The following is a 25,608-nucleotide window of genomic DNA, read 5'->3' as shown; positions in this document are numbered from 1 at the left end:
TGCTTTGGGGAAAAATGTTCTATCACTACTCTTAGATCACAAGTTTAAAATCTAGAAAACCTGCCATATTAGGGCCGGGTGCGGTGGCTCACGCCCGTAATCCCAACACTTTGGGAGGCTGTAGCAGGCGGATCATGAGGTCAGGAGTTCGAAACCAGCCTGGCCAATATATGGTGAAATCCCGTCTCTACTAAAAATACAAAAAAATTAGCCGGGTGTGCTGGCACGCACCTGTAGTCCCAGCTACTCTGGAGGCTGAGGCAGTAGAATCGCTTAGAACCCAGGAGGCAGAGGTTGCAGTGAGCCGAGATCGTGCCACTGATTCTGGAGGTTGCAGTGAGCTGAGATCGTGCCACTGACTCCAGCTTAGGCGACAGAGCGAGACTCTGTCTCAAAAAAAAAAAAAAAAAAAAAAAAAGAAGAAGAAAATCTGCCATATTACAATTTTCTCCAGCACTAAATTTCTGCCTGATTAAAATGCTGGCTTAGTTTTATTTCAGTTCCTTTGCCATGAGTCCCCAAGGGCATGGACTGAGCTGGGGAGTAAAACCTCATTCTCTAGTGGCTTTCATCTTGTCCCTTGTCTGGAGTCTTTCCTCACCTGGAAACACTATTTACAAACTGCATTCAGTTCTGCCCGCTTCTTTGCTAGATATTTGGATTGGGACCCTGGTCTTCCTTCCTCTAACTGCTGATCTAGAGGTCACCTCTCCCTATGTTGTCGTCCATGAATATAAGGACTTCTACATTTTTCTTTTTCTTTTTTTTTTTTTTTCAGGAATTTGACTGCTAGCAATGATAAGTGAATAGGAGGGTAATCTTTCCCCTGCGTTCTTGACCCCATCCTCTCCTGTTTTCTCCCTGATATTATGTCACCAGCTACCCAAACCTTCCATCTCTTTAGCTTCAGCATCTTATCTTGGACTTCCTTCCCCCCTTTGATGCAAAATGTGTTCAAGTCTTCTCGATTCTGTCTCGCTGTCTCTCTCTGTCTTCTGCGTTCCCTTCAAATTATCTCCTAATTTCTCTCCTCTGCTCTGATAACCTACTAAAAGAATGGCCCTTCCTCATTGCCTCCGACATTTTCCACCTGAAATACACTTCAGGATGATTGCTGGTCCCACCACTCCTGTAAAAGTATTCCTGCTAAGACCACCACTGACCTCCTAGCTGTCTACTCCAGTTTTCAGAACTCACTTTCCTCGGTCTGTTAGTAGTAGTTAAATCCATGGAATGCCTATTCCTCCTTCACTTTGAGACCATTTAACCCTCTAAATCTCATTGTCATCTTAGTAGTCACTTTTTCTGTACTTGACTATATAAACATCTATAAGTAACGCATTCAGAAAACAGGTTTTGAGCATGTACTCCAGACCAGGCACCGCACTGGGGCTGGGGAGAATTGGTGAGCAATGCCTGCCAGCCCTGGGGCATGGTGGAGTAGATGGAGTGAGGGATCGCTCCCATGGGGATGCAGTTGCAGGGTGTGATAAGGGCCATGCAAGAATGCCAGGAGAATGTTGAAGAGCAACCTTATCCAGTTTGGGGATCTCAGAAGCCTTCCCTGAGAAAGCTGCTCAGCTGCATATTGAAGGAGGAGTGGATTTTAACTAGGAGAAGGGGGAGGAAGAACGCCCCAGGTAGAAGGAACAGCATGTGCTTTAGAAAGCGACCTGTCATAGGGGAGAGGGCAAGGGCTCAGCTTTGGATGCTGTCTTTGCCACTTATTAATAGTGCGATGGTAAAAAGAGAAAATCATGCGATGCCTTTGGGCCAGTGTTCTGGGGCCTTTTAGGCAATTATCTCTGCAGTTGCTTATAGAAAACAGGCCTCACATTCCAGCTTTCGGGGGCTCATCTGAGGGTGCTGTCATTCTAGCAGAGGGTGTGGGGAAGCTGGCATGGGGGGGCAGGCCTGTTGTGTTTATGATTTGGCTTTGGGGAATGTATGGTCATGGAGTCCTTTTTCTGGGATTTGAGGATCGTGGCCTGCCAGCCCCACTGATGGGTGGGGGTGGGCCTCTTGGGACGAGTAGCACCCTGTTTAGATCCAGTGAACTGAGCTATCCCTGGGCAGCCAAGGCTGCAAAGGGCGTTGAGTGTGAAAAGACACTTTCTTGTGCAGTGATGGGATGTGAATGCTGGTTTATTGTGGAGCCAAAAGGCACGGCAGATGCTTGATGCAAGGCCCCCGGCATCTGAAAAAGTTCACCACTGTACCGCATCCTCCAGGGGCAGCCGCCTCTGCTGCCCTTTGATTAATGCACGTAGTGGAGGATTTGTGCCTTCGCCTGTTTGTGGGACTTGGCAGACATCCACCGCCTAATGCGAAAAAGGCTTATGGAAGGATCGGCCCCTTTGAAGCAGGGGGCTGGTGGTGGCTGCTGCGTGTGGCTGGGGTGTGGCCTCCAGATGCTAGATGCCTTCACTTTCATAAATTTTCCTCACTGCCACTTGTGACTCCACACTCCCAATTACTGCCCTCTCAGGAGGTGGCCGTGGCCGACACAGGCAAACCCAGGCTGGTATTGTTCTGCTGCCGAGGGAAGACTAGAGACACTGCTAGGGCTGGCGTCCCGGGGGACGGCACCCTCGATCGATAGGAAAGAAAGAACAAAGTTCAATTCCTGCACATCCTTCAAACTCTGAACTTCAGTGGGGGCAAAGATGGGGGGCTGCAATTTCTGTTTTGCTTAGTCCTCTAACCATTTCCATTTCTGTGCATGGATGAATTTTGCTCTTCTCTTTAGGGATTCATTGGGGAAGGGGAGAATACAGATTTTCATTTACCGTCCATGAGAACCCTAAGGGAGAGAAATTAGGCAGGGAAAGGAGGATATAGAAAGGGGTAATAATGTGCCCAAGATAACACAATTGAAGTTCAACCTTGGTGTGGTGATCCCTTACCTTGCTGCCTCTTCCAATAGATTATGCTGTGGGATACCTTTGTAGGCATGTTTTCTTCTCCTCTAGGGCCCAGACATGAGAAGCAACATTTAAGAAGGCATTTACTGTCAAGTGCCAGTCCTGTACTTACTGAAGCCTGAGAGCCAGTGCCCCCTTAATATGTTGCCCTCGAGACTCCTCCTTGCATGTTGCCTGGCTCAGTTCTGCCCTGCTCTCCCCACCACACCCCAAAGGACCCAGGATCGAAACCAGGTTCTTCTTTCTGTCTGCATTTCCCACAATGCCCAGTCAGCAGTTTGCACGCAGCCGACATTCCCTTGGTGTTTGTTGAGGGGACTAGAACAATTTCAAAGATGGTGTGTATCTATGTTGGAAGTAAAATTATGATGAGATGGGCTCACCAAAAAGAAGACAGTGAGTTTCTTTGGGGTAAAGATCCCTCTCTCATTTTTGGGCAAGGGGCTTTTAAAATACATATACTACCTAGTTTTGGGGCTAACTGAACCCTGGGCAAATTCATATCTTGACAGAGTCATAGAATATTAGTAGTGTGGGGACCCCATCATTTTACAAGCTAAGAGTAAGGCTTACCCCAAAACATGGCTGAGTATTGGCAACACACTGATACCTTTGGCCCCTGATGGTATTACCACCTCAGACTTGGTAGATGTGAAATGTGTATATTGAAATGTGTATAGTGCTCTCTGACATAGAGCTCCTAAAACTTTGTAGGCAAGAGCACTAGGGAAATCTTTTTTATTTTATTTTATTTTTATTTTTATTTGGTCTCTGACCCCAGTTCCTGATACAGAGCTCCTAAGACCTTTTAATTGCATTAAATTAATTAATGCAATTAATTTCCTGAATGGTAGGAGTGACAGATGCAGAGCTCCTAAAGCCCTTGTAATTTACTTGGTGATAGCAGCATCTTTTGTTCTGATGAGACTACCCCTGGGGGGCTCCTGGACAGCCTCAGGATGGAGAGGGGCTGCATTACTAGAGGAACCAACTGTGTAACTAGAGGGTTGGACTTTCAGCCTCTCCCCCTAGCCTCTGAAGAGGGGAGAGGGGTTGAAAGTTGAGTTGATCACCAATGACCAGTGATGTAATTAATCAGGCCTATGTAATGGCACCTCCACAAAACCCCAAAAGGTCAGGGTTTGGGGGAGCTTCTGGATAGCTAAACACACAGGGGTTCCGGAAGGTGATATGCCTGGAGAGGGCGTGGAAGCTCTGCATCCCTTCCCACACCCTCGCCCTGTGCATCTCTTCCATCTGGCTGTGCATCCGTATCCTTGGTAACAGTCTTTATAATCCACTGGGTAACTCAAGTGTTTCCCTGAGTCCTGTGAGTCAGTCCGGCAAATTAACCGGATCCAAGAAGGGGTTTGTGGAAACTTTGATTTATAAACACGTTGGTCAGAAGCACAGGCCACAACCTGGGACCGCAATTGATATCTAAAGTAGGGAGCAGTGCTGTGGAACTGAGACCTTTGCCTGTGGGATCTGACGCTAACTCCAATAGGTAGTGTCAGAACTGAGTTAAATTTCAGGACACCCAGTTGGTGTCCCCTGGAGAGCTAGTGGTTAGTGGGGAAAAGTCCCTACACGTTTTGGTGACCAAAGCGTTTTGTGTTGAATGAGTGTGTGGAAGCAGGAAGAACAGTTTAGCTTTTCCTTTAGTGATAAAGAATGTTTCTCTTCTGCTTAGGTGAAGGGTTCCAACTCTCTTGTACTTGAAGTTCTTTTTAGAGACAAAAAATATGTGAGGCTTGATGTACATAGGTAAAATGAGATTTCGCGAAAAAGATAAAAAAGGTGGATGGAGCAGAGACTTCTTCCTGGTGGTGTCCCACCTCGCCCTGCCCTCTCCAGGAACCTGCCTCAGACGCACTCACCCTTCTTGGCAGGCATCAGGGGTAGGTGCTTAGGATTACACAGGGCTTTAGTTCACCAGCCTTACAATTGTTTTACAGTAAGCATGACAGTGATGAATTGAGCACAAGTTTAAGATAAAAGTGATTGATTTTCTGCCAAGCACCATTTTTATGTTCTTTTTTATCAGCCAGCCTCCAAAATGGTGAGTTGTTTGATTTAGAAGCAAATGCAGGAGTAAGAATTACGGTTACTTCATGCTCTAACTCTCGGCCACTAGAGGGGGGTCATGACCAAGCTTCCCTCTCCCTGTCCAGCTCCTGAGACCATCTTGCAAGATTTGCCAGGCTCTGCTAGAATGGGGCCCAAATTGAAATGAGGAGTTATTTCTAGAAGAGTGACAACTCAGCAAATGTCTGTTAATCATGGTCAGTTTTTCCCTCTGTGAAGCCAGTGTTTCCTACTTGAGCAAAGATAACTTAACTTCCCAATAGGAGTATTTCTAAAGTTACTGGTATATAGTCTCTGGCTTTGGGCTCCTTAAAAGCTATGGCCCCTGAGTATAGAGAAAATAGCAAAATGGTGCGCATCCCTTCCCTGTTATTAGATGGGCGAGAATTTAACTGTGGATTATACTCTTCACATGTGGTCTGATATATGGCCTTATCAAGGGAGAAAATATTTTAGATTCCAGACATGTTTGGTCACTGCTAAAAGTGTACCTCTACTAAAAGCAAGTATGCGGAGCTTCTACTAAAGCTGGGATCCATGGAAAATCCTAAGAATTGCTACTCTCTTAAAGGAGGTCTCTGTGTCCACAGATGCCTACATTATTTCACAAAAACAATCCATAGCTTCAGAAGAGGGTCAGAGGTGAAGGATCATTTCTGGAGCTCCTGTGTGCTGCTGTGTGTGTAATGCCATTCACCTCCTGGGGAAAGTTAGGAGGATTTAAAAATAAATATTTTTAGTAATTGGAGAGCATCTAAATGAGGTAAAAAGTGTTAGAATGTGTAACTAGGCAATGTATATAGGGTAGGGACAGTGGGCAGGCAATCAAGTAAGAGATTCACTGTGAATCATGAACAAAAATGGTTTGGTAGGTTTTTCTCCTGTTAATTTGGCTGTTGGATTTTTGTTCTTGACAAGCCAGGAAGCAAGCAGTTGACAGGGAGGGAGGGACACAGAAGGCAGGAAGAAGAAAATACAAGGCTGAGCAGGGGAGCGCAGGAAGGTAACTGAAGAGTCCTTATGAGCAGGGACACATTGACTGATTCTGTGTGGCTCTGGATGTCAAACCTGAGAATTAACTAGAGATTATGAGAATTTGGATCCCTAGAAGAAAGAAATGTTATAACCAGCAGATCTGCCGAGCTACCCTGCAAGGAAACCAGCCCCCTGTCCTGCGAGGTCTCAGGAAGAGGCTGTGTGATTCTCTGTCAGGGAAATTTTTTGCTTTGTATTGTTTTTGATATTGGGAGGTTGACCCCGTGACTGTCAAATCTAAAATCTGCTGATTTGGAAATTCTGTGCCTCTACTCAGGCACCTCCCTTAGCCTGGAATTTCCCTTTTCTCATTCATAATAGCTGTTATGTCATTTGGAGTTTGATTTTTAGTATCTGCACAATCCTGTTTTCTTGGAGGAGCCCATCTCTGTTAGCCTCTGTACCTTGTTTAGTGCCTGGAACAAACAGAGCTCCATGAATGCCTTCTTTTCACCGAGGAGTGGGCTAACAATTTAACTTGAGTGTAGGGGGATGAGGGGAGAATTTGGGAAAGCTGAAAGAGAATTTGGGATAACTTTTGTATCTACAACCAGAGAAACAGGCTGGACTCTCGTTCCAGGTATCCTCCTGCCCTGTCTCCCCAGATCAAGGTTACGAAATCCACAAGCTAATGAAAATGCCTGGACTTGCTGTTCTGTCCTGGCAACCCCAAGCAGCCATAGAACCTGGAATATCCTCAGCAATATTTAAGCCAGCGTGGACAGTCGCCACAGGGATGCCAAACTGGGGCTGGCCCAGGAATGCTGTGGACAGAGCAGCAGGAACTCCCTGCTGGCTGGCTCAGCAGGCTAGCCCTGCCCTTTCATTGACAGCTCAATAAAACAACCTCACAGTTCCCAGGATCGAACCTTCTGGCTGTGTTTTTTGTGTGACAGTGGTGTTTTTTGTACCCCTTCAATGGATGGATAGGAATGAGTGTGTGAACGTGCCTGTATAGGGCTGAGGAAAAGAGCATGATATTGGATGACATTGTTTTCATAGGTGTAATGTGACATGAATGTGCCTTCCTACCTTGGCTACTACCTTTAGTTATTTCCATGCAACTCAGATTAGAGAAATTAGGGCAGGATTTCAAGGATTAAAATGTGAGTTTTTTAATAGACTTGTGGTAGCTAACTGCACTTCTGCTCACTCAGCTGCGACTCTGCCTTCCTTACCTTCTCCCTCCCCTGTTTTCCATTGATGCCCAGGCACCAATAAGCCTAAGATGCCTTCACTCACTTCTATCGCCTTCCTAGATATGTGGAACGAGGAAAGCCATATGACAAAATGGTGGTTTTCTTGTTATCTTCCTTGCACTGTTGAGTTCTGCCTCAATCCTGCCGTTGCTCCCAGGAAAGCTGACCTTCAGATTGACAGACATAGTCCAGCTGAAGACCCTTTGGGGTGGCAGAGAAAACAGCCAGAATGCTGGATGTCTGGCCCCGAGATGGAGCTGGCCCCTGCCACTCCTGGCTTGCCCTTCTGTTCTCCAAGAACCAGTGTGGAGAGTTCCCAATGGGTAATACATCTGACGTTCAAAACTGTGCCTGGGAAGCAGAGACACTTGCCTCTGTCTGACAGGCACGGCCCTTGTGCCAGAGAAAGCAGAGGGGAAACCACTCGGATATGCTGTTGCTAGGAAGCATAGATGTGTTTGATGTTTTGATTTTAGCAGTATTGGAGGTTTGCCTTTTTAATAACATGAAAAACTATAGGTTTTTCTTATATCAAATATGTGCTTTATTGAAAATGTGTGGTTAAAGCAGAATTCTCTCATCAAATCCTTTTTTCCACCAGTCATTAGATTAAAAAAAAAAAATTCCCCTGGAGACGGGAGAGGAGTGCAAGAAGTTCAAAATGAAAATGACAGCGGAAAGGTTCTTGCAGAAGCAACTGAGTTCAGAGGTTGTTATGGCCAACAGCCCCCGTGGCCTTGGCCGTATTAAGCAGTGGTCACAGAGTGGGAGTAAGGATGGAATTCATGCCTTTCAGATATCAGTGTCCAGCTGTTCAATCCTGCGGAAGCTGGGAAAAGGTCATGAGGTTACTCTCATTCACTCTTTGAACGATTCAGTGAATATTTACTGAGCTATGTGTTCACGGCGCTGTGCTGGGAGGCTAGAAAAGCCAGACACAGTCCTTGTCCCCCAACAAGGAAAAAGGCGATATTTCAAAGGATCTGTGCAATAAGAAAGGTATGAAGGACATGCGACCCTATAGGGAGTGGCTAACTTTTTTGGGTCCACTTGGTAAGCACCACTGAGGAATTTGAATTAAGACTTAAAGGATAGACATTAGATTTTTCCGGTGGAAAAGACATGGAAGTACATTCAAGGCAGGAATAGCCAGGTGGATGGAAGGCGAAGGGTTGATGGGACATTCTATGACTTGGTAAAAGAAGGAGTAGGGAAGAAAGAAATGGAGTTAGAAAAGTAGGCTAGGATGCTAGGAACCTTGAATTTGATGCCAAGAAGTTTGAAATTTTTTTGTAGGTGCCCAATCAGAGGTGAGCTTGATTCTAATCTCAGGACACCTATAAATCCCTCTAGGAGGACAGAAATGGATTCCCTGGTGCTAATGGAGCTGCACTCTTGGCAGCACCATCTAATAGCACTTGCTTCAGTGATGGAAGTGTTCTCAATCCACTCTGTCCAGTATGGGGGCCACCGGCACCTGCTGGCATTGAACATTTGAAATGTGGCTAATGGGAATGACAAACTGAACTTGTACTTTTATTTCATGGACATTAACTTAAATTCCAATTTAAATAGCCACATGTGTCTAATGGTTTCTGGTGTGGAGTGTCCAGGAGGCAGTAGCTGTAGTGTGATGCGGGAAAATAGTTCTGAAGGCTTCTCTGCAGATGAGTTGTGATTAATTGGATTTCAAGGAGGGAACTGACCACAGGTCAGTTCTGATCCCTCTACCGTGCTGAGTGCTATGAGGAACAGGGTTACAACATGCCTTCAAGGAGTCATTGAAACACGACACACAAACATCAAACATTGAGAGAAGGGAGGTAGTGGATGTGTGACAAAGTGCTGCCCAGCCTGGTGCCAGCTCCTTGGGCCCCTGTGTCAGCTCTGGGCCTCCTCTTGCCCTATTGTGGCACCGAGCAGCTGTGTTAACCACACAGAACAAGAGTCCTGCCTGCACCTCTTGGCTGCCAGGCAAGATGCCAGGAGTGGGGTAAATGAATCAGGAAACCATTTCTAGATACATGAATTTGAAGCGCCTGTGACAGACCGTATGCTTTAAGGGGATTGCATAGGCCTGATTCCTTTGTTATTTTGCCAATTCCGTTACAATAGAAACCTGGTCAGGCAGGCACTGTTCACCTGCAGAGCTTTTCTGGAAAAGCTGCAACCTGTGTTTTCCCACTGCAGCAGTGGGCGGCTGTGTTTCCTGACCAACTCACCATCAAGCACAACATAAATGGGACAGAACAATGTCATGAGAGCAGAGATACCAAAGCCATAAATCTCAGTCACTCCCAGAAGTGATAAAATTCTGCTATTTATTCTATAAAATGAATATAAATGTAGACCATGGGTACATACTGATTAAGGAAAGGACAGCAATCTTCCATAAACACAGAAAACTCAACTTCACTGTGTCATAAATTAGATTTTCCTCACACTGAATTATGAAATGTGATAAACATGAATTGAATAGTTGAATAACAATAGTTTTGTCCCTCCCTAAAATTTGAAGTGCGTTTGAAGATGTTTTTATTTTTTCCCTTAATAAATTCCTTTGTAACCAGCAGAAGCATGCAACATTATTCCATTATCTATTCCACCACAACATCAATAGACCAATGAAACGCAGGTGTGAAGACAACACAAAGTGAATCCAGCCGAACGAAGTCTGCATCGAGAGGCTGCCAAAGCCCAGATTGGGAAGATTTTAGCTGGAGGAATGTTGAATAACTAAGACCTACAAATAGACACCCTCCTTTTCTCCCATTCTTTATTTTCTCACTATCATTCTGAAAATCTGATTTAAATACTAATATCTTTCATGATATTCTTTTGTGTAGTTTTAAAAGTAAATTGTGATGTTTACCTTTTTAGAAAAGTGATATGTATTCACAGCGCCTGCCTGACTCTTTGGGTTTCTATTGTAACGGACCTGGCAAAATAACAAAGGAATCAGGCCTAGGTAGAAAATACAGGTAAGAAAATTAAGGAGAACCACAATCCACCACCCTGAGCTGTCCTTTGGATTTAGTCATATCTGTTTTCAGTTATTCTTATTTTCATTGTGTGATTACACGATGTTGAAACACAGTTTTGTTATCCTTTTCTTTTTTTTTTTTAGTTAATCCTTCCCAAACATTTCCTCATATTTAAAAAATATATTTCCAAACCATCATTGTAATGGCTGTAGGGTATTTCATCATAGAAGTCACCTGAATTTATTTAGCTGGGCCCTTATTATGGACAATTTAGGTTATTTCCCTTTTCTTTTTCAATTTAAATAGCATTGTGATGAAAATGCCTAGGTTTGAAGCCTATATTCACGGGCATTACTATTTCCTTAGGTGTAAAATTTTCATCAGAGAGTAAGAACCTTTGTCTGGGCTGTGTATAAATATTATTCAATTTCTCTCTAGAAAGATCTAATGTAGTTACTGTGAATATGGGTTCTGAGATCAGAAAAAAACAAGGTGTCATCCTAGGTTTGCAGCTCTGGATCTATGATCAACCCTGTGACATTGAGTAAGTTACTTAACTTCTTCAAGCTTCAGCTTCCCTATCTATTAAATGGAGCAGTGAAATCTTTGCCTCATATCCCGTTGCCAAGTGGAGTGGAGGAGACAGTCCCTGAAAAACACTCCGTGTAAGAGCTGGCAGTTTCACACCACTGCCAGTGGGGCAGGGGAATGGCTGCTTCTCCATTCTCTCACCAACTCTAGTCATTGTTTTATGTAAAAATCATCAACTTCATAAGTGAAAAACAACATTTTTGAATTTTAGCTTCCGAGACAAAACACATATTTCAAGCCTTTAAAAATACATAAAACATTTTCAAGTAAAGGTCTGGCTTGGACAAACATTTTTGTCTCATATATTGTTCCCCATGAGTGGCTGATCATATAAAAGCTCAGATCTTCCTTAGGTTTACAGTGAAGGCACATCATTGATTGTGTCTGTGGAGACAGAAGGGCCTGTCTGTGGGTGAGGTGGAGTATATGTACACAGTGGTTATTAAATGTGTGTTTAAAACATTTTCTCTCAATAGTCTCAATGAATTGGATTTAGCTATCGATAATTTATCTTCAATTGTGTAAATAGCTTCATAAGACAAGTAGAAATCAAGAAAAAAAAAAAGGAAAATATTCACTAACAATCCCCTTACCCAAACAAATTACATTTTATTGGTTTATTGTCCATGGAATTTTATAGAATTACAGTAGACATTCGTTCAAGTCCAAGGACACATTTCCTCACACTGAGACCAGCCTTTTCCCATGTATGTGCCATCATTTTACCAGGCCCATGAGATGCCGTTCCATCCAGGTCCTGGCAGTGGGAGCCGTGTATACAGAAAGAGACCTACCTCCATGGGCCAGGAGAGAGGGTGAGGAACAAATTCTTCTGGAAAAGTGAAGTAGGAATGGGATTAGAGGTTAGAACCTGGGGCAGCTAAAAATGTTGCTGTGAAGTCTGAGCATAAATACGATGGGTGTGGGTTATTCTGAAATGAAAATTGAGACAACAAAGGGAAACAGCATTGAGGGGAATTCATACGCCGACTTTTAGGCACCATTTTAGGGACAAGCTTTATTTGGCTTCTCTTTGGAATTCCAGAGGCTCTCCCCAGTGTAGAGACAGTACTGTGTGTTTAATGCCTGAATGCATTTGCCCAAGATTTCTATAATAAAAGTGGGGAGAAGTATTAAGAAATACAACCTTGAGCCAGGCGCAGTGGGTCATGCTTGTAATCCCAGCACTTTGGGAGGCCAAGGCGGGTGGATCATCTGAGGTCAGGAGTTCAAGACCAGTCTGGCCAACATGGTGAGACTCTGTCTATACTAAAAATACAAAAAATTAGCCGGGCATGGTGGTGGGCACCTGTAATCCCAGCTACTTGGGAGGCTGATGATTATTGCTTGAATCTAAGAGGTGGAGGTTGTAGTGAGCTGTAGTGAGCCGAGATTGCACCATTGCACTCCAGCCTGGGCAACAAGAGCAAAACTCCGTCTCAAAAAAAAAAAAAAAGAAAAAAAAAAGAAAAAAGCAACAACCATGACTACTACAAAGAAAAAAGATCACTTTTTCTGTCCTGGTTATCGTGTCTTAGGTATCACTCATCAAATAATCTCTCAGTCCTTGACATGGAAGGAGGCTGTTTAGCTTTTACATCTGTTCCTCTTTTGTCCCCGTTTGTTCCTATTTCCCAAAACTGTGCCCTTGAGTGTTGGGCTGCAATAACTTTGTGCATTCACTGTGAGCCTGTTGCTCCTTGAATCTGTTTTTTGCTGTTTAATTCCTGTTTAGAGCAGACAGTGTGTCGACCTCCACCCAGAGCTGGCTGACTGCTCTCGACAATCGATTGTGCACAGGTCCCACAATATGGGAAAATGGCGTTATTAACATTCTGTGGCAGTGTCATGATTACTTTTCAAGATCATAAGTGCAGCTTGTCCTCTTGGATGTTATTTTTTCTGTGTCCAGCTTTGAACAGCTTCTGTGAGGAAGGGAGTTTGCTGAACAAGGTTATTAAAAATATAAGGATAGTTTAATTTTATTAATCTTGGAGGCCTCTTGCATAAATGTTAACTCGAAACTGTGAGGCAGTAAATTTGCTGAAAGAAGAAGATGACAGTTGTTGTGTGGTATAATAAAAAGGACACCACTTTCAAAGCTGGGAGATATAATTTAATTTGCTCTTTTCCACTTAAAAGTGCTGACTTTGGGCCCATGTATTTATTTGTAAAATGACCCCTTCATTTATGGAACAAGCAACTGTATTATGTCTTGTTTACCATCCAGTGACAGGCTGCGTGTGAAAGCATTTTGTAAACTGTAATATTACATACCAATGTAAGGCCATTATTATGTCTTTGTGGTCAAGATGTTTAAAAATTTGTTAGTTTGCATTTCCGCTCAATTTATGTCCTGGTCCATCATTTCCATATTTCAGCTATAGAGACCTTGGTTTAATCCTGTTCATCTTGCAGTCTAATTAGAGGCCTGAAATATTTGCTTTATTTAGAATTTGTCACTTTACATTCTAAAGACTGAAGATTCAGTGGTCCTTAAAAGACTAAGATTCTAAGATATTACAGAAATGAATTCTAATTGTCTGTCTTCAGAAAGCCATGGGATTTTGTGTTTTTATCAAGTTGGTTACCATTTTTGGAAACATTGCAGTAAAATTTATTAGTTTTATATCAGTGCTCGTCACAAGATGGTGATGGTATTCCAGTAGGGTAGCCATTAGGTGCATGGGGCTATTTACATCTAAGTTAATTAAAATTAAAGCAAATTAGAAACTTGGTTCCTCTGTTGTGGCAGCCACATTCCAGATACTCAGTAGCCGAATGCAGAGTGGTTTTGCACAGTGGTGATGATAGAATATGTCTATCCTTACAGCAAGTTCTTTTGGATAATCTTGCTCTAGAAGAAAGGAAATCTAATATCACATTGTTCAGAGGTATCCAGCACTTAAGTCCCATGCAGAATTTTGCCAATTTAGGTTTCCAATCTAAAATAGACATTTTAATGGGCCAATCAGGTTTCCCCATCTACGACCCTTTCTGAAGTTATATTTAGGGTGTTTATGTTTGATATTTTTAAATGTTTGTATCTCTCTATTGGGTCCTATAGGTCCTGTGTGACAGACATGTGTGAATGTCCAGTCCATAAAAACTGTTACTGCGAGTCATTTTTGGCATATACCCGGGCCTGCCAGAGAGAGGGCATCAAAGTCCACTGGGAGCCTCAGCAGAATTGTGCAGGTAAGAAAGTCCTGGTGGATCTACCCATCAGAAGTTTACTGCAGTGCCCAAGATGGCAGTGGAGGTGACTTGTGGATGCTGACGTGAATGGCCACGTGTCCCTTTGTCAGAGGAAAATCCCTTCAGTAGGCCAACTGGATTGCTACTTGATAAAATACAGGGACTTCCCACTGGGCAAGGTAGACAGCACTTAAGATAAATGCTTTGTGACAAGCATATTTAAGCAATTTAAAGATTTCCACTGTTGCAAAATCCTCTTGACCTCAAACTATCAGCTGGATAGACTTAGCTCATGGATGGTCATTGCTATGGCTTAGGTTATGTGTGAAGCAAAGGAGATTTGGGACAATTACAGTCATTTAAGGTCTTCAGGATAAATAAGATACTTTTTTTTTAGAGATCGTTATACAAAGCCTAGTAGAATTTTTTTCCCCTCTGAGAGATTCCTATAATAGTTGTTGCCTCAGGCAAGTTAATTAGCTTATTTGATATCTGTAAAATGGACTTCTTTATTCATCCAAGAAATATTTGTTACAAAGTGGCAAGGTACTGGGCACCGTGCTGACACTGGGTACTTTCATGGGTGTAAGAGATGAAGCCCCAGTCATTGACGCACTGGCAGCCTAGTGGGAGAAACAAACAAAAACATAACTCTACAATAAAAATAAAAACTTGCAAATTACAGTAAGTATGAGGAAGGAAACGAACAGGGCAGAGTGGTAGGAAACCATTGGAGAGGGCTGAGATGGGATGAAGAGGGAGGCTTCTCTACAGATGATATTTTAGCCTCGCCCTGAAGGAGTGAAGGGAGTGAGGGCAAGCATTCTATGCAGAGGAAACATGTTTGATGGCATAAGGTAGGAGAAAAATTATTAGCATGCTCTCAAAGTGGAGAGGAGCCAGTGGGATTTGAGCCTGGGGTGGGCTAGGGGAAGAGGGGCGTAAGAGGAAGGTGGAGTAGGAGCAGGAGCTGAATGACGCAGGACTTGGCAGGGCTTTGAAAGGAGTTTAGCTTTTATTCCAAGAGAAATGGAAGCCCCTGATAGCTTTTAAGCAAGCCTCTTTCTGCTTTCCAAAGATGACCCTGGATACTAGATAGAGAATAGATTGGAAGGGGACAAGATTGAAACCAGGATACTAGGCAGGAGGCTATTGTGATAGTCCTGGTGAAAAACTGATGGTGGCTTGGATTAAGATGGTGACAGTGCATGTGGAGAGGAAGGGAGAGAGTCTAGATTTTAGAAATTTGCGATTTTAGAATAATGCCTGCTATCTAGTTATAAACATTAGTGATATATGCATGAAGCATCTCAAACAGTGTCCAACTCATAGAAGATGCTCAGTCAAGGGTAGCTGCTGTTGTTACTTAGATTTGAAGGAGAAATGAACTGAATAGTTGTCACCTAGTTCAAGGATTGGCAAATTTTTGTCTTTGAAGGGCCAGATTTACCTGAAACAAAGAGACTGGGATTTTCAGCCTACTACCCTAGTCTTAATAGCCTTAGCTCACATCTCAGAAAAGAAGGCCACTCATGCCACTGCTGACTCCAGAATGTCTACATTGGTTGAAGATAAGAGTGGTCACCTGGTTAAAAGAAGCATCAAGAAGAATTGCCTTGAAACTGTGATTGCAGTGTGCAGACATTGCGTTCACTTAGACCCGTGCGTTATAACCTGTCTGGACATTGGAATCACCCTGGGAGCTTAAAAAATGAACCAGAAACCTAAGCCTGTGCCCTGTGCACTGATGCCTTTCTTCAACTGGCCTCGCATACCTTTTAAAACTCCCCAGGTGATTCTGACCTGCAGCCTGTGTTGAAACCCCTGAGGTAACCCCTGTGTTTACTTGGGTGGCTGTGGGGAGGTAGGATGATGGATTTTTGGGAGTTGCTGAAGCTTCCTCAGCTGCCTCTTGGTGCAGTCACTAGTTTGTGTTTTTTGAAAAGCACCAGAGCCCTTTCACCTTCCTGTGACCTCCATTTTGGTTGTGCCCCCTCCTCTGCAAACCCAAGTCCAATCTTTATATCAGAGTTAACCTTCCACAACAAGTGTGCTGCTCTATCAATGCTGCCCTTCTCAGATAAGTATTGATTCGATAAAAATAATTCACTTAAGGTGTGACTGAGGCTGCTAAAAGGTGAGGCAAATGGCTGCCCTCTAATCTAATGCATCAGTGCTGGGTAGAATATGTGAGGGTGAGGTTTTTGAGAAACTGGGTCCTTCCAGCCATCTTGAATACTCCTAGCTCCCTTTATTTTGAATCCCCTTTCCCTTGAATCTACCAGAAAATGAATAAAATAAATGGAGTCAAGCTTGATCCATCCATCCATCCTGGTATAATGCAGGGCGCAGCAGAATTCTATTAATTTGATTAGCTGTGGTAGTGCTGTTGTTGGGATCGTATTAGATATAGGATATATGATCCTTCTCTCCCTGGCCCAGAGCTATACTTAGCACCATTTCAGTGCACACATTGCATTTGAGGACTACACATTTCACGTCAGCATCTTCATTTTAGGGACTGAGTCTCTGGAGCTAAAATTACTTTTCTAATGGAGAAGGAATATGGCTCCTGAAAGATTCCATTTACCTCTTCTTAGTGGCACCATCTGGGTGAAGTATAACTCCGTCAAATGAAATTCAGTGGGAGGGGAACATTTTAGACATACACATTCTCTCTCTCTCACATACACACACACACACATACGCACACACACACATTATGAACTTCCACAGACTGACAGCTGGTACATGAAGAAATAAATTTACACGGATCTGTAGCATCTCTCAGTAGATTCAGTTCAGATTCATGTAGAATATTGAAGACTATAAGAGCCTTCTTTAGTCGTTTTTAGCTCCCAGGTCCTTTGACTCATGACAGCACTTAAGACCACGTAAGACAAAAAAGAGAAATCTTCCAGAGTAAAAAGTTTGGAAGTTGAACATATAAGAAGTTAGCCAGGCGAGAAACTCTGAATGAACCAGTGACATTTTAAAGTCCAACCTGGATTTTAACACTGTCTTGACTACAGACACAATATGTGCCCACTACCTATGGCACGAGGGACTAATGGAACTCTAATTTAGCATGGGAATTGCTAAATGAAATCGAATATGTTAAGGGCTATAGTGAAAGTATATAAAAGTTTAATAATAATCATTTATATTGCTATTCACCCATTTTAAGCACGTCCTTTCCCCCAAGGACTATATTAGTATTTTATGTTATATTTTATCTTGATAATACCCATAATACTTTATTTATATGGTAACTTTATATTACCCACATTTTACTCATAGGGTCGTTGAGACTTAAAATAGTTAGGTAATTAGCTGAAAGTCTCAGAGCTAGGAAGGGAGGAAGCTGGGAGTTGAACCCCAGTCAACTTGCATCGTTGCCCCATTCTTAATCATTATGAGAACACAGAGACCCATAAGCATTGTGGGAAAAAAAAGAATGCATATTTATGTGCTTGTGTTAGTGTCAAATAATTCATCCAAATATGTATCTAAATCTTAGTCACCTTAGTGACTTTCCAATTTCTATTTCTTTGTTCCCTATCACTGGTGTTTGTTACTTGGTACCCTCTGACTCTAAATTTGTTGTGATCTTGTCTGCTGTATGTTACATTGTCATCCTCAGCAGAATGTCTGCCACCTGCCTATAACTGATACTAATTGTCACTGCACACTCAGTAATACATTTTATACATGGAAAAGGTGCTGGAAATGTGGGTGTTTGTGTCTTTCTGTAGCATAATGGATGGTCTGCTGGGCTATGTGAACAGTTTTCTCCCTCCTTGTCTGGCTCTACAAACCCCAGATGGTTCTAGCTCCTTCCGTGCAGCAACTCTGCCCTAATTATATACACTGAGTTATTTCTTGACTGACTGGATGCCTCCTGTAAAAGTTCAAGAGATAAAGTCAGGTACTGTGACCTTCAGCAGCCCTTAGGGGGATGTGGAGATGGTTGAGTTCTGGAAGGCACAGAGCCATGCTGATTGAATGTATTGATAAAGCCGGCACATAATGTTTTTATGTTTCACCTATAGCTGTTTGAATGCTGCTTTGAGAATAAATGCACTCTAACCCTAACCACTTTGGCAGATCCCCGTTTTTTTTTTGTTGTTGTTGTTTGTTTGTTTTTGTTGTTGTTTTTTGTTTTGAGACGGAGTTTTACTCTTGTTGCCCAGGCTGGAGTGCAATGGCGTGATCTTGGCTCACCACAACCTCTGCTTCCCAGGTTAAAGCGATTCTCCTGCCTCAGCCTCCCTGGTAGCTGGGATTACAGGCATGTGCCACCATGCCTGGCTAATTTTGTATTTTTAGTAGAGATGGGGTTTCTCCATGTTGGTCAGGCTGGTCTCGAACTCCAGACCTCAGGTGATCCGCCCGCCTCAGCCTCCCGAAGAGCTGGGATTACAGGCGTGAGCCACCATGCCCAGCCATGTTGTTTTTTAACTATTTAACAAAATAGATCCTTTTAAAATACATATGTGCCAATCAAATCACACCTATGTTTTAAGAAATGATCTTACGCCTTTTACAAGTTTGAAAAAACGACTGAATTTCCAGAGGATAAATTAGGGCTCAAGTCAGTGTTTGTGTTCTAGGATCATCTAAAAGCTGTGCTGAATTGAAGGCAAATCTGATGATGTCACTCCACAGCTTAAAACCCTTTCAAAGCTTCCGTTTGCCAAGGCTGATGGGGTCATTTGTGGTCTCTGACTCTGGCTTACTACTCTGCCTCTGTCTCCTACCACCTGCCCTCCTCAAGGTTCATGTCTCCAACCCACCAAACCAAGGATCCACCCTTCCCTGATTGAGCCACAGTACCTTGCTGTTGCCTGCACCCCTCCCTTTGTTCCTGATGTTCTATGTGGCTGGGAAGCTCTTCTTGTCATTGTCTGTCTGACAAGTTTGCTCACTTGATACTTACACAGGATCCATTCTCTCAAGTCTTCCTTGATTTCTACCCAACTCTCAGTGCTGAGCTGATGTCTTTCTCTCTTACTCTTCCCCTGTACTTTGTTCTCATTGTCTGATATGATACATCTTATATTTTGCTAAGAATCTGTTTACACATCAGCTTTACCTATTTGTTTGTAAGCCCAACCTCCTATAACTGGAGGACAGAGATGATATCTGATCACATTTTATTCCCCGGGCTTAAGAGAATGCCTGACACATAGATACTCAGTGGATGTTTACTGATTTAATTTGAATTGAATGGGAGATGGTAGTTATAGGATGAAGGATAATACGAGAGAGAGAGAGAGAGATCTTTTTTTTTCTCTAGTAGTTTTCATTTCCTGCAGTCTACTTTTGACTTGTTGACTGAGGGACATACCAGTCCTTAATAGTAGAAAGGTAAGATGCCTCAGAAGAAGTTGAAAGGTAGAGTTAGAAGAGAGAATTGAGACGTCAGAGAGAGGAAATGACATGGGAGAGTTCATAGCTACAGGATAGTCAGGGAAACACAAAGAATGTGGTGGGAAAGAAGAAATGCTGCTGAGAAATTTTTATACTACAAGGAATCCTTGCAAGACTTAAAGGGGAGCAAAGCCTCTAGAGGGCAAGGTGAGTTGAAAGAGGCATTCTGAAAGCAATGGAGTGGAAAATGAACTCAAAACTGGCCAGATAAAATCCACACTGGGAAAAGGAATGATGGATTGAATGTCATTAATATGAAATCCTCATCCAGGAGGCATGCATTGAGCTGCTCCCTCGTGCCTGTCCCTGTGCCAGAACCTTTGGTTACAGAAGATAAGAATCCTGCCCTCAGGAGCCCAGGCCTCAGTGATACACTCTCTTCAACTGCGGGTGCTTGTCACAGTGACCCCCAGAACCTTTAAAATCAATAGCTGCACATGCACCACTGCAGATTCAGAGCAAAAACCTTTAGGGATGGGCTGAGAAATAAATATTTTTTAAAAGCACCTCAGGGACTCATGAATCTCTAATTAAGAACTATAGCTGTACTGTAATTGGGAGATTAAAGCAAATAAGAAAATAACGATAACGTTAAAAGTACTGTGGGTTGCAGAGGACAGAAAGCATCTTGGGGGGATATCCAGAAACCTATTTGAAGTGGGGGACATTTGAATTAAGATAAAACTGATTAGACTGGGAAAAGAATCAGAACTAATGGTAATAGATTTCAGAGGTCTCTAACTGGAAGTCAGAGATAAAACTGTAGTAATTGAGGAAGAGAGAGATAGAAGAGAAAACAATGTCAGGGGGAGATTCCAGGAGGTAATGTGAGCATTTAATGCCAGGAAGTGGGAAAGGAAACCCAAGAGAGAGAGATGTTCTCCGGGAGTCAGCAGAAGAACGAGGAGAGTTCACTATCATAAGATAAAATGGACACAAAGACCAAATATTTTGCAGAGTGGTCTTGGGAAAATGGGAGTTGCCAAGACGTTAGTGGATATGGACATTAATGAAAACTTTGGAGAGAACTGCTTCGGTCAAGGGGTGGGTGAGGAGATGAGCTGTCAACATTACTGAATTGCAGAAGACTAGGCTAACACGACTGTAAATTCTTCCACAAAGTCTGGAGGTGAAAGGAAGGAGAAAACAAAGCTGATAGTTTAGGAAATATTTGTTGTTGTTGCTAAATACATAGGGAGAAGATTAATGTGCTACGACAAAGAGTAGGGTAAGTTCTGAAAGCGATGGGGCAGAGAAGAAGAATGGCAAATCCAGGATGGGTGCAAATGAGAAGAGACAGTGAGGGGTAAATTAAGGGTGCTCCTGTAGATGACCTAAATCCAACACTGAAAGAGGATAAGTGCTTTGGGATGGGGAAGTGCTCCAGTAGGGCTTGAGGTAGAAGAGGATGGGAAATAGTAGGACCTAATTCGGCTTTGGAGATAGTTTTCTTCTCAGTTGCTAAAAAGGAATGAGTCTCTGAGTGACTGAAGCATGAATGTAGAGTTTGTTTGCAGGATCAAATCTCAATCTTGGCTGCTCATTAGCATCGCCAGTGTGGGGCAGGGTCGAAGGAAAGGATGAGTGTTTTGTTTTGTTTTCTTAAATTACTGATATCCTGATCCCACCTTGAGGGGTTCTAATGTAATTGATCTGGGCTGAAGTCTGGGCATCAGGAAGTTCCCCAGGTGATCCTAACTTCCAGTTGTGACCACCATTAGTCTACCGAAGCGTAACAACACATGAATACAATTACTGTGTGTAAATATGATATTCAGCTTGGATGTTTCCAAATCATTAAGCAAATGTAATGTATAGGGTATTCTGTTAGTCACTGAGAAGAGAAAAAAAGAGGACTTTGAAGGGATCAGTGAAAAGTCAAAAGATTATCAGAGAAGCCTAAATTGAGAGACTCAAAGGAAGGGTTATGTCAGTCCACCCACTCACTCATCCATGTATCCATCCACTCAATTTCCCAATAGTCCTCTGAGTATCTACTAAATGTTAAACACCATACCCCTGCGGAAGGTAAAGAAACAGAACAGCGTTCCCCTCTAGTAGCCTATATTTGAGTTGGTGTGTGTATGTAGAGAGAGAGAGAGAAAGAGTATGAGTGGATGAAACTGATGACTACAATTTCATGTTGTAAATGCAGTGATGGGATAAGCAGCAGGTGCTCTTCTTGTCAGTCAAGGAACATCCATCCCATCCACACAGAAGAGGTGGGAATTCAGTTGAAAATGTTGGGAACTCAGTTCAGAAGAGTGGAAGATGAGGTGAATGGTGGTGACGTTCACCAAGCCAGATAATGGCACCAGATCAAGGCACTAGAGTCCACCATGCATGAGGGAGCCTATTGATGTCATCTGTAGAGACATCTGTGCAAGGGCACAGATCACAGAATAGTGTAAAGAGGGGGTAGAGTGCAGATCCTTAGGCACAAATGGAAAATTCCAATTCCCTCTCTGTTGTGGTTATGTCTGTTTCATAACAGCTTTATTTAGTGAGTATTTATTGCTGACTTCCATATCTAATGCTCGCCAAGTGCCAGAAAATGTGTAAGCTAGAGATGTAGTGAGGGACCAGACAAAAACTCCACCCTCAGGGAGCTTACATTGTAGTGTTGGAAGACAGAGTAAATATGAAATGATGTCAGGTAGTAGTATGTGTAAAGAAGAAATAAATGGGGAAAAGAGGTAGTGAATATGAAAATGTTATTTTGAATAGGAAGTTACCTTTGAGAAGGCACCTCAGAAAGCTGAGAGTAAGCTAGGTGTAGGAATCAATAAGGCATAGATTACATGGTATATTTCAATATCAGTGACTAGTAATTAGCTGCTACTACTCATCCCTCTGCTGGTGTATCAGACAGCAGCCATGTCATTTACCTCTATCCCCAAAGTATCTCGTATAGGGACTTTGTTCAGAGCAGATGTTTACTAAGAGTCAGTGGTTTAGTTAACAGTTGAAGCAGGGATAAATAAATAATACACCAGTGCTTAATATGTATCTATACAGAAAAATGTTCATTATCGAGCCACGTAGTTTAAAGTTGGTTTTATTTAGATGTGTTGTTTCATACAACTTGGTTTTTGAATAGTAAGAGCCGATGAGAAGTTGTTGATTACTCCCTGGAAAGAATGTGTTCTCTCATTTGTTTTTAACCAGTGCAATGGATATTTGAGAAGCCTTCATAGAATTTATTTTATGGTGCTTATTAACTTTCTTTTACTTAAATATCATCAAAGATCAACATTTTGTGGCAACTCTAAATGCATAACTTGAGAGACTCAAAGTGAGGCCCGTTTGCTGGCAAACCAGTTCTATCCTTAAATTTTACAATTACATGATTCCTCACCAGGTATTATTCTGCAGACAGCATAAACAATAGAGGCATTGAAGCTAAGCATGTCTTCCATTGTTTTCACTTTTGTTTAAAGCAACTTTAAATGAAGATTGAATTGTTATTGGTGCTCTTGGAGGGTCCCTGCTCTAAATTTCTACTTGTGTCAACATTCCTATTCTTGAGAAATGAGGGGTGGCCCCTTCGACTACCACTGGATGTGACTCAGATGGAAAAGGCTGTGTGTCACAGAACTTCCAGAATGTTTGCATTATTTTTTTTTCTGACAAGTCTAGTCATGAATTTTCAGGATCTCTCAGAATTTTGTCAAAATCACTTTGCCTCTAAGTCAATAAAGATAGTAAATTGGCTCTGACATGGCAACGTTATCGTTTTTATATTGTCTGACCCAGCCAGCCGTTGTCCTCCCTGCAGTCACACATCTGACGTTTCTCTATTTGGCTTAACCCAATCTTGCTTCAGCACGCCTTAAATTTACTAATTTAACACACAATCACATTGATTAAAATATATCACACATTCCCAATATCCTTGGTAGGTTTTTTCTCTGTGGGTAATTTCATATATTTGAATATTGATGTAGTTGCACAAAATATTCCTATTCATCACAGCTCAATAGCTGAAAGGACTATTTGCAGCAGATGTTTTATACTATTTAATTATTTGTACAATAACTAAATAACCTTAAGGATTTTCCTATAGCCTTACACGTTTATAGTTTATCTTATCTAAGAATAAGATAAATTTTATTCAGATCTACCTGTGTTTGTTTTTATAGATGTAGCTGATTCCCAGAGTGTTTGAGGAATGTTGGGTGTTTATCATTCTCTTGTTAAAATGCAAATCTGAGCCTGAGCTATGGAAAGGTCTATGCAGTGGCATGAGCCTGCAGAAATGGCATCTGGCTGAGGGTGAATTAATGGGGCCTTTCTCCATGTCATGGCTTTGTCTCCTTCTCTTTTTCAGCCACCCAGTGTAAGCATGGTGCTGTGTATGATACCTGTGGCCCGGGATGTATCAAGACCTGTGACAACTGGAATGAAATTGGTCCATGCAACAAGCCATGCATTGCCGGGTGCCACTGTCCAGCAAACTTGGTCCTTCATAAGGGAAGGTGCATCAAGCCAGTCCTTTGTCCCCAGCGGTGACCTTTGTTTCGATCCTTAAGACTTTGAAACCTGGTGACTTTGACACTGAAGCGGAAGAGCCAATGAAGGACTAAAATATTTGTGTGCCAGATTCTGTAAACACACACACATACAGAGTATATATGTGTATATATATAGATATATTCAAAAACATTTCATCATTTATATAAACTATAGGGGGATTATTATATGTATATTTTTTGCTATAAGACATGTATTATTTCTAGGATCCTAACCTGTAAGCCATTGAACATGTTGTATAAATACACCTGGTGTTTTTAATTTAATAAGGTGGCATGCAGATACATTGGATAGTGTTAACATCCCATACATTTGTCATTTTTAAGGAAGTTTTCTAAGAACCCTCAATTGCCTGCCTGTATTAATTTTAGTTTTGAGTCAAGATTTGTAATTGAGTGGGAAATGTGTTTCTCTGGAGAAGGGCACATTTATCTAGGGGCATTTCAGGTTTCCAAAGAAAGGAATGTATGCCTGGGAAAGACAGCAGGAGATTGGTGATTGGCCCTAATGGTGCATGAAAAGTGAGGGATAGGCTGTTAGAATGTATTAGGTCGTGGGCTAATATTATTTCCAAAATTGATTGGCTGGTTGCCAAGAAATATATATATTTGTCACTAGGGCATAACCAAAGAATCAAGTGATTTCTTGCCATCCTTGCATAGTCCTCAAGTCGTCTAATCATCTATGTGTATATGATGGATGTGACCATTTATATGTCATGTGTTGAGATTAAAGAGTGTCTGGATGACATGTTAATTTTATTGAGCATGAGAAGGTATTTGAAGAAACTGTTGCACAACATATGATGAAATTTTGATTTCTCTGACTCTCAGAGTAATTTAAGATGGGCAAATCCAATGAGTTGATGTAACCCATCTACATTTTGTGGCTATTTCATGTATAAAATGAAAGGCTTTAGTTATTTCTAGAGGAGTCCCATCCAACGCTATTTGGCGACTGTTAATATGTTATAATTGTTAGGCAGTGGAAAAGCCTTTATTGACGAATTGATTTAACCTCAGTCCAAAGAACAGTCTCTATACTTGCTCTCATTTACTGATAAGCTGCTACTAGTTACCATTTGATTGTCTTGACTTTCGTCTTCAGTTGAATTGGAGAAAACATCAACAAAACAAAACCCACTGTGTCTTAAAATAAAATGTTCTGCATTGTAGTCAATAAAGGGCTTAAGATGTAAAACAATGCATTTTCTCTCTCAAGATGTCCTGTGTTATACTTTATAAATTAGTTGCATCAACTTCAGATTTATCAAATTTTAACAGTTTTATTTAGTTATAATTTTTGTATCTTACAATAGTATATATAAAGACTATTATTAATAGACAAAAGCAAACCTATGTTTTTGACAAGCCAGCGTGTTGCCAATGCTTGTCAAAGACATTTATGTTTCTTTTACATTCATGACAACTAAAATATTAACTTGGATTTTTGTTTTTAATTTTGTCTGGAATATCCCTAGTTGTTTGAGTAAACTGAATAAAGTGCAGGGCATAATAGTGACTGGCTGGGGGCACTGGGCCTTTGGTTTTTTTTCACTGCTGTATTTGGATGCTCTCTGCAGCCCGAGGTAGTCAGGTCATTGTTTCAGTGCTGCCCTTGGAA

At 42.1% G+C, this 25,608-nt stretch overlaps 1 protein-coding gene across 1 annotated transcript in view; it reads left to right on the top strand.

The window, feature by feature from the left end:
* The window catches only part of BMPER (BMP binding endothelial regulator), a 260,618-nt gene extending 235,426 nt beyond the window's left edge, over positions 1-25,192 (top strand). Inside the window, exons 14-15 of the mRNA XM_011973136.1 lie at positions 13,889-14,019; positions 23,783-25,192. Coding sequence (XP_011828526.1) covers positions 13,889-14,019; positions 23,783-23,964 — 313 coding nt within the window. The 3' untranslated portion in view covers positions 23,965-25,192. The remainder of the gene's footprint in view (positions 1-13,888; positions 14,020-23,782) is intronic.
* The last annotated feature ends 416 nt before the right edge of the window (positions 25,193-25,608 follow it).

This window comes from Mandrillus leucophaeus, unplaced genomic scaffold, assembly GCF_000951045.1.
Source record: "Mandrillus leucophaeus isolate KB7577 unplaced genomic scaffold, Mleu.le_1.0 Scaffold100, whole genome shotgun sequence".
In the NCBI taxonomy this organism is placed as follows: domain Eukaryota; kingdom Metazoa; phylum Chordata; class Mammalia; order Primates; family Cercopithecidae; genus Mandrillus; species Mandrillus leucophaeus.
Note: the sequence above shows the minus strand (reverse complement) of the source record. Positions and strands in the feature narration are given on the sequence as shown.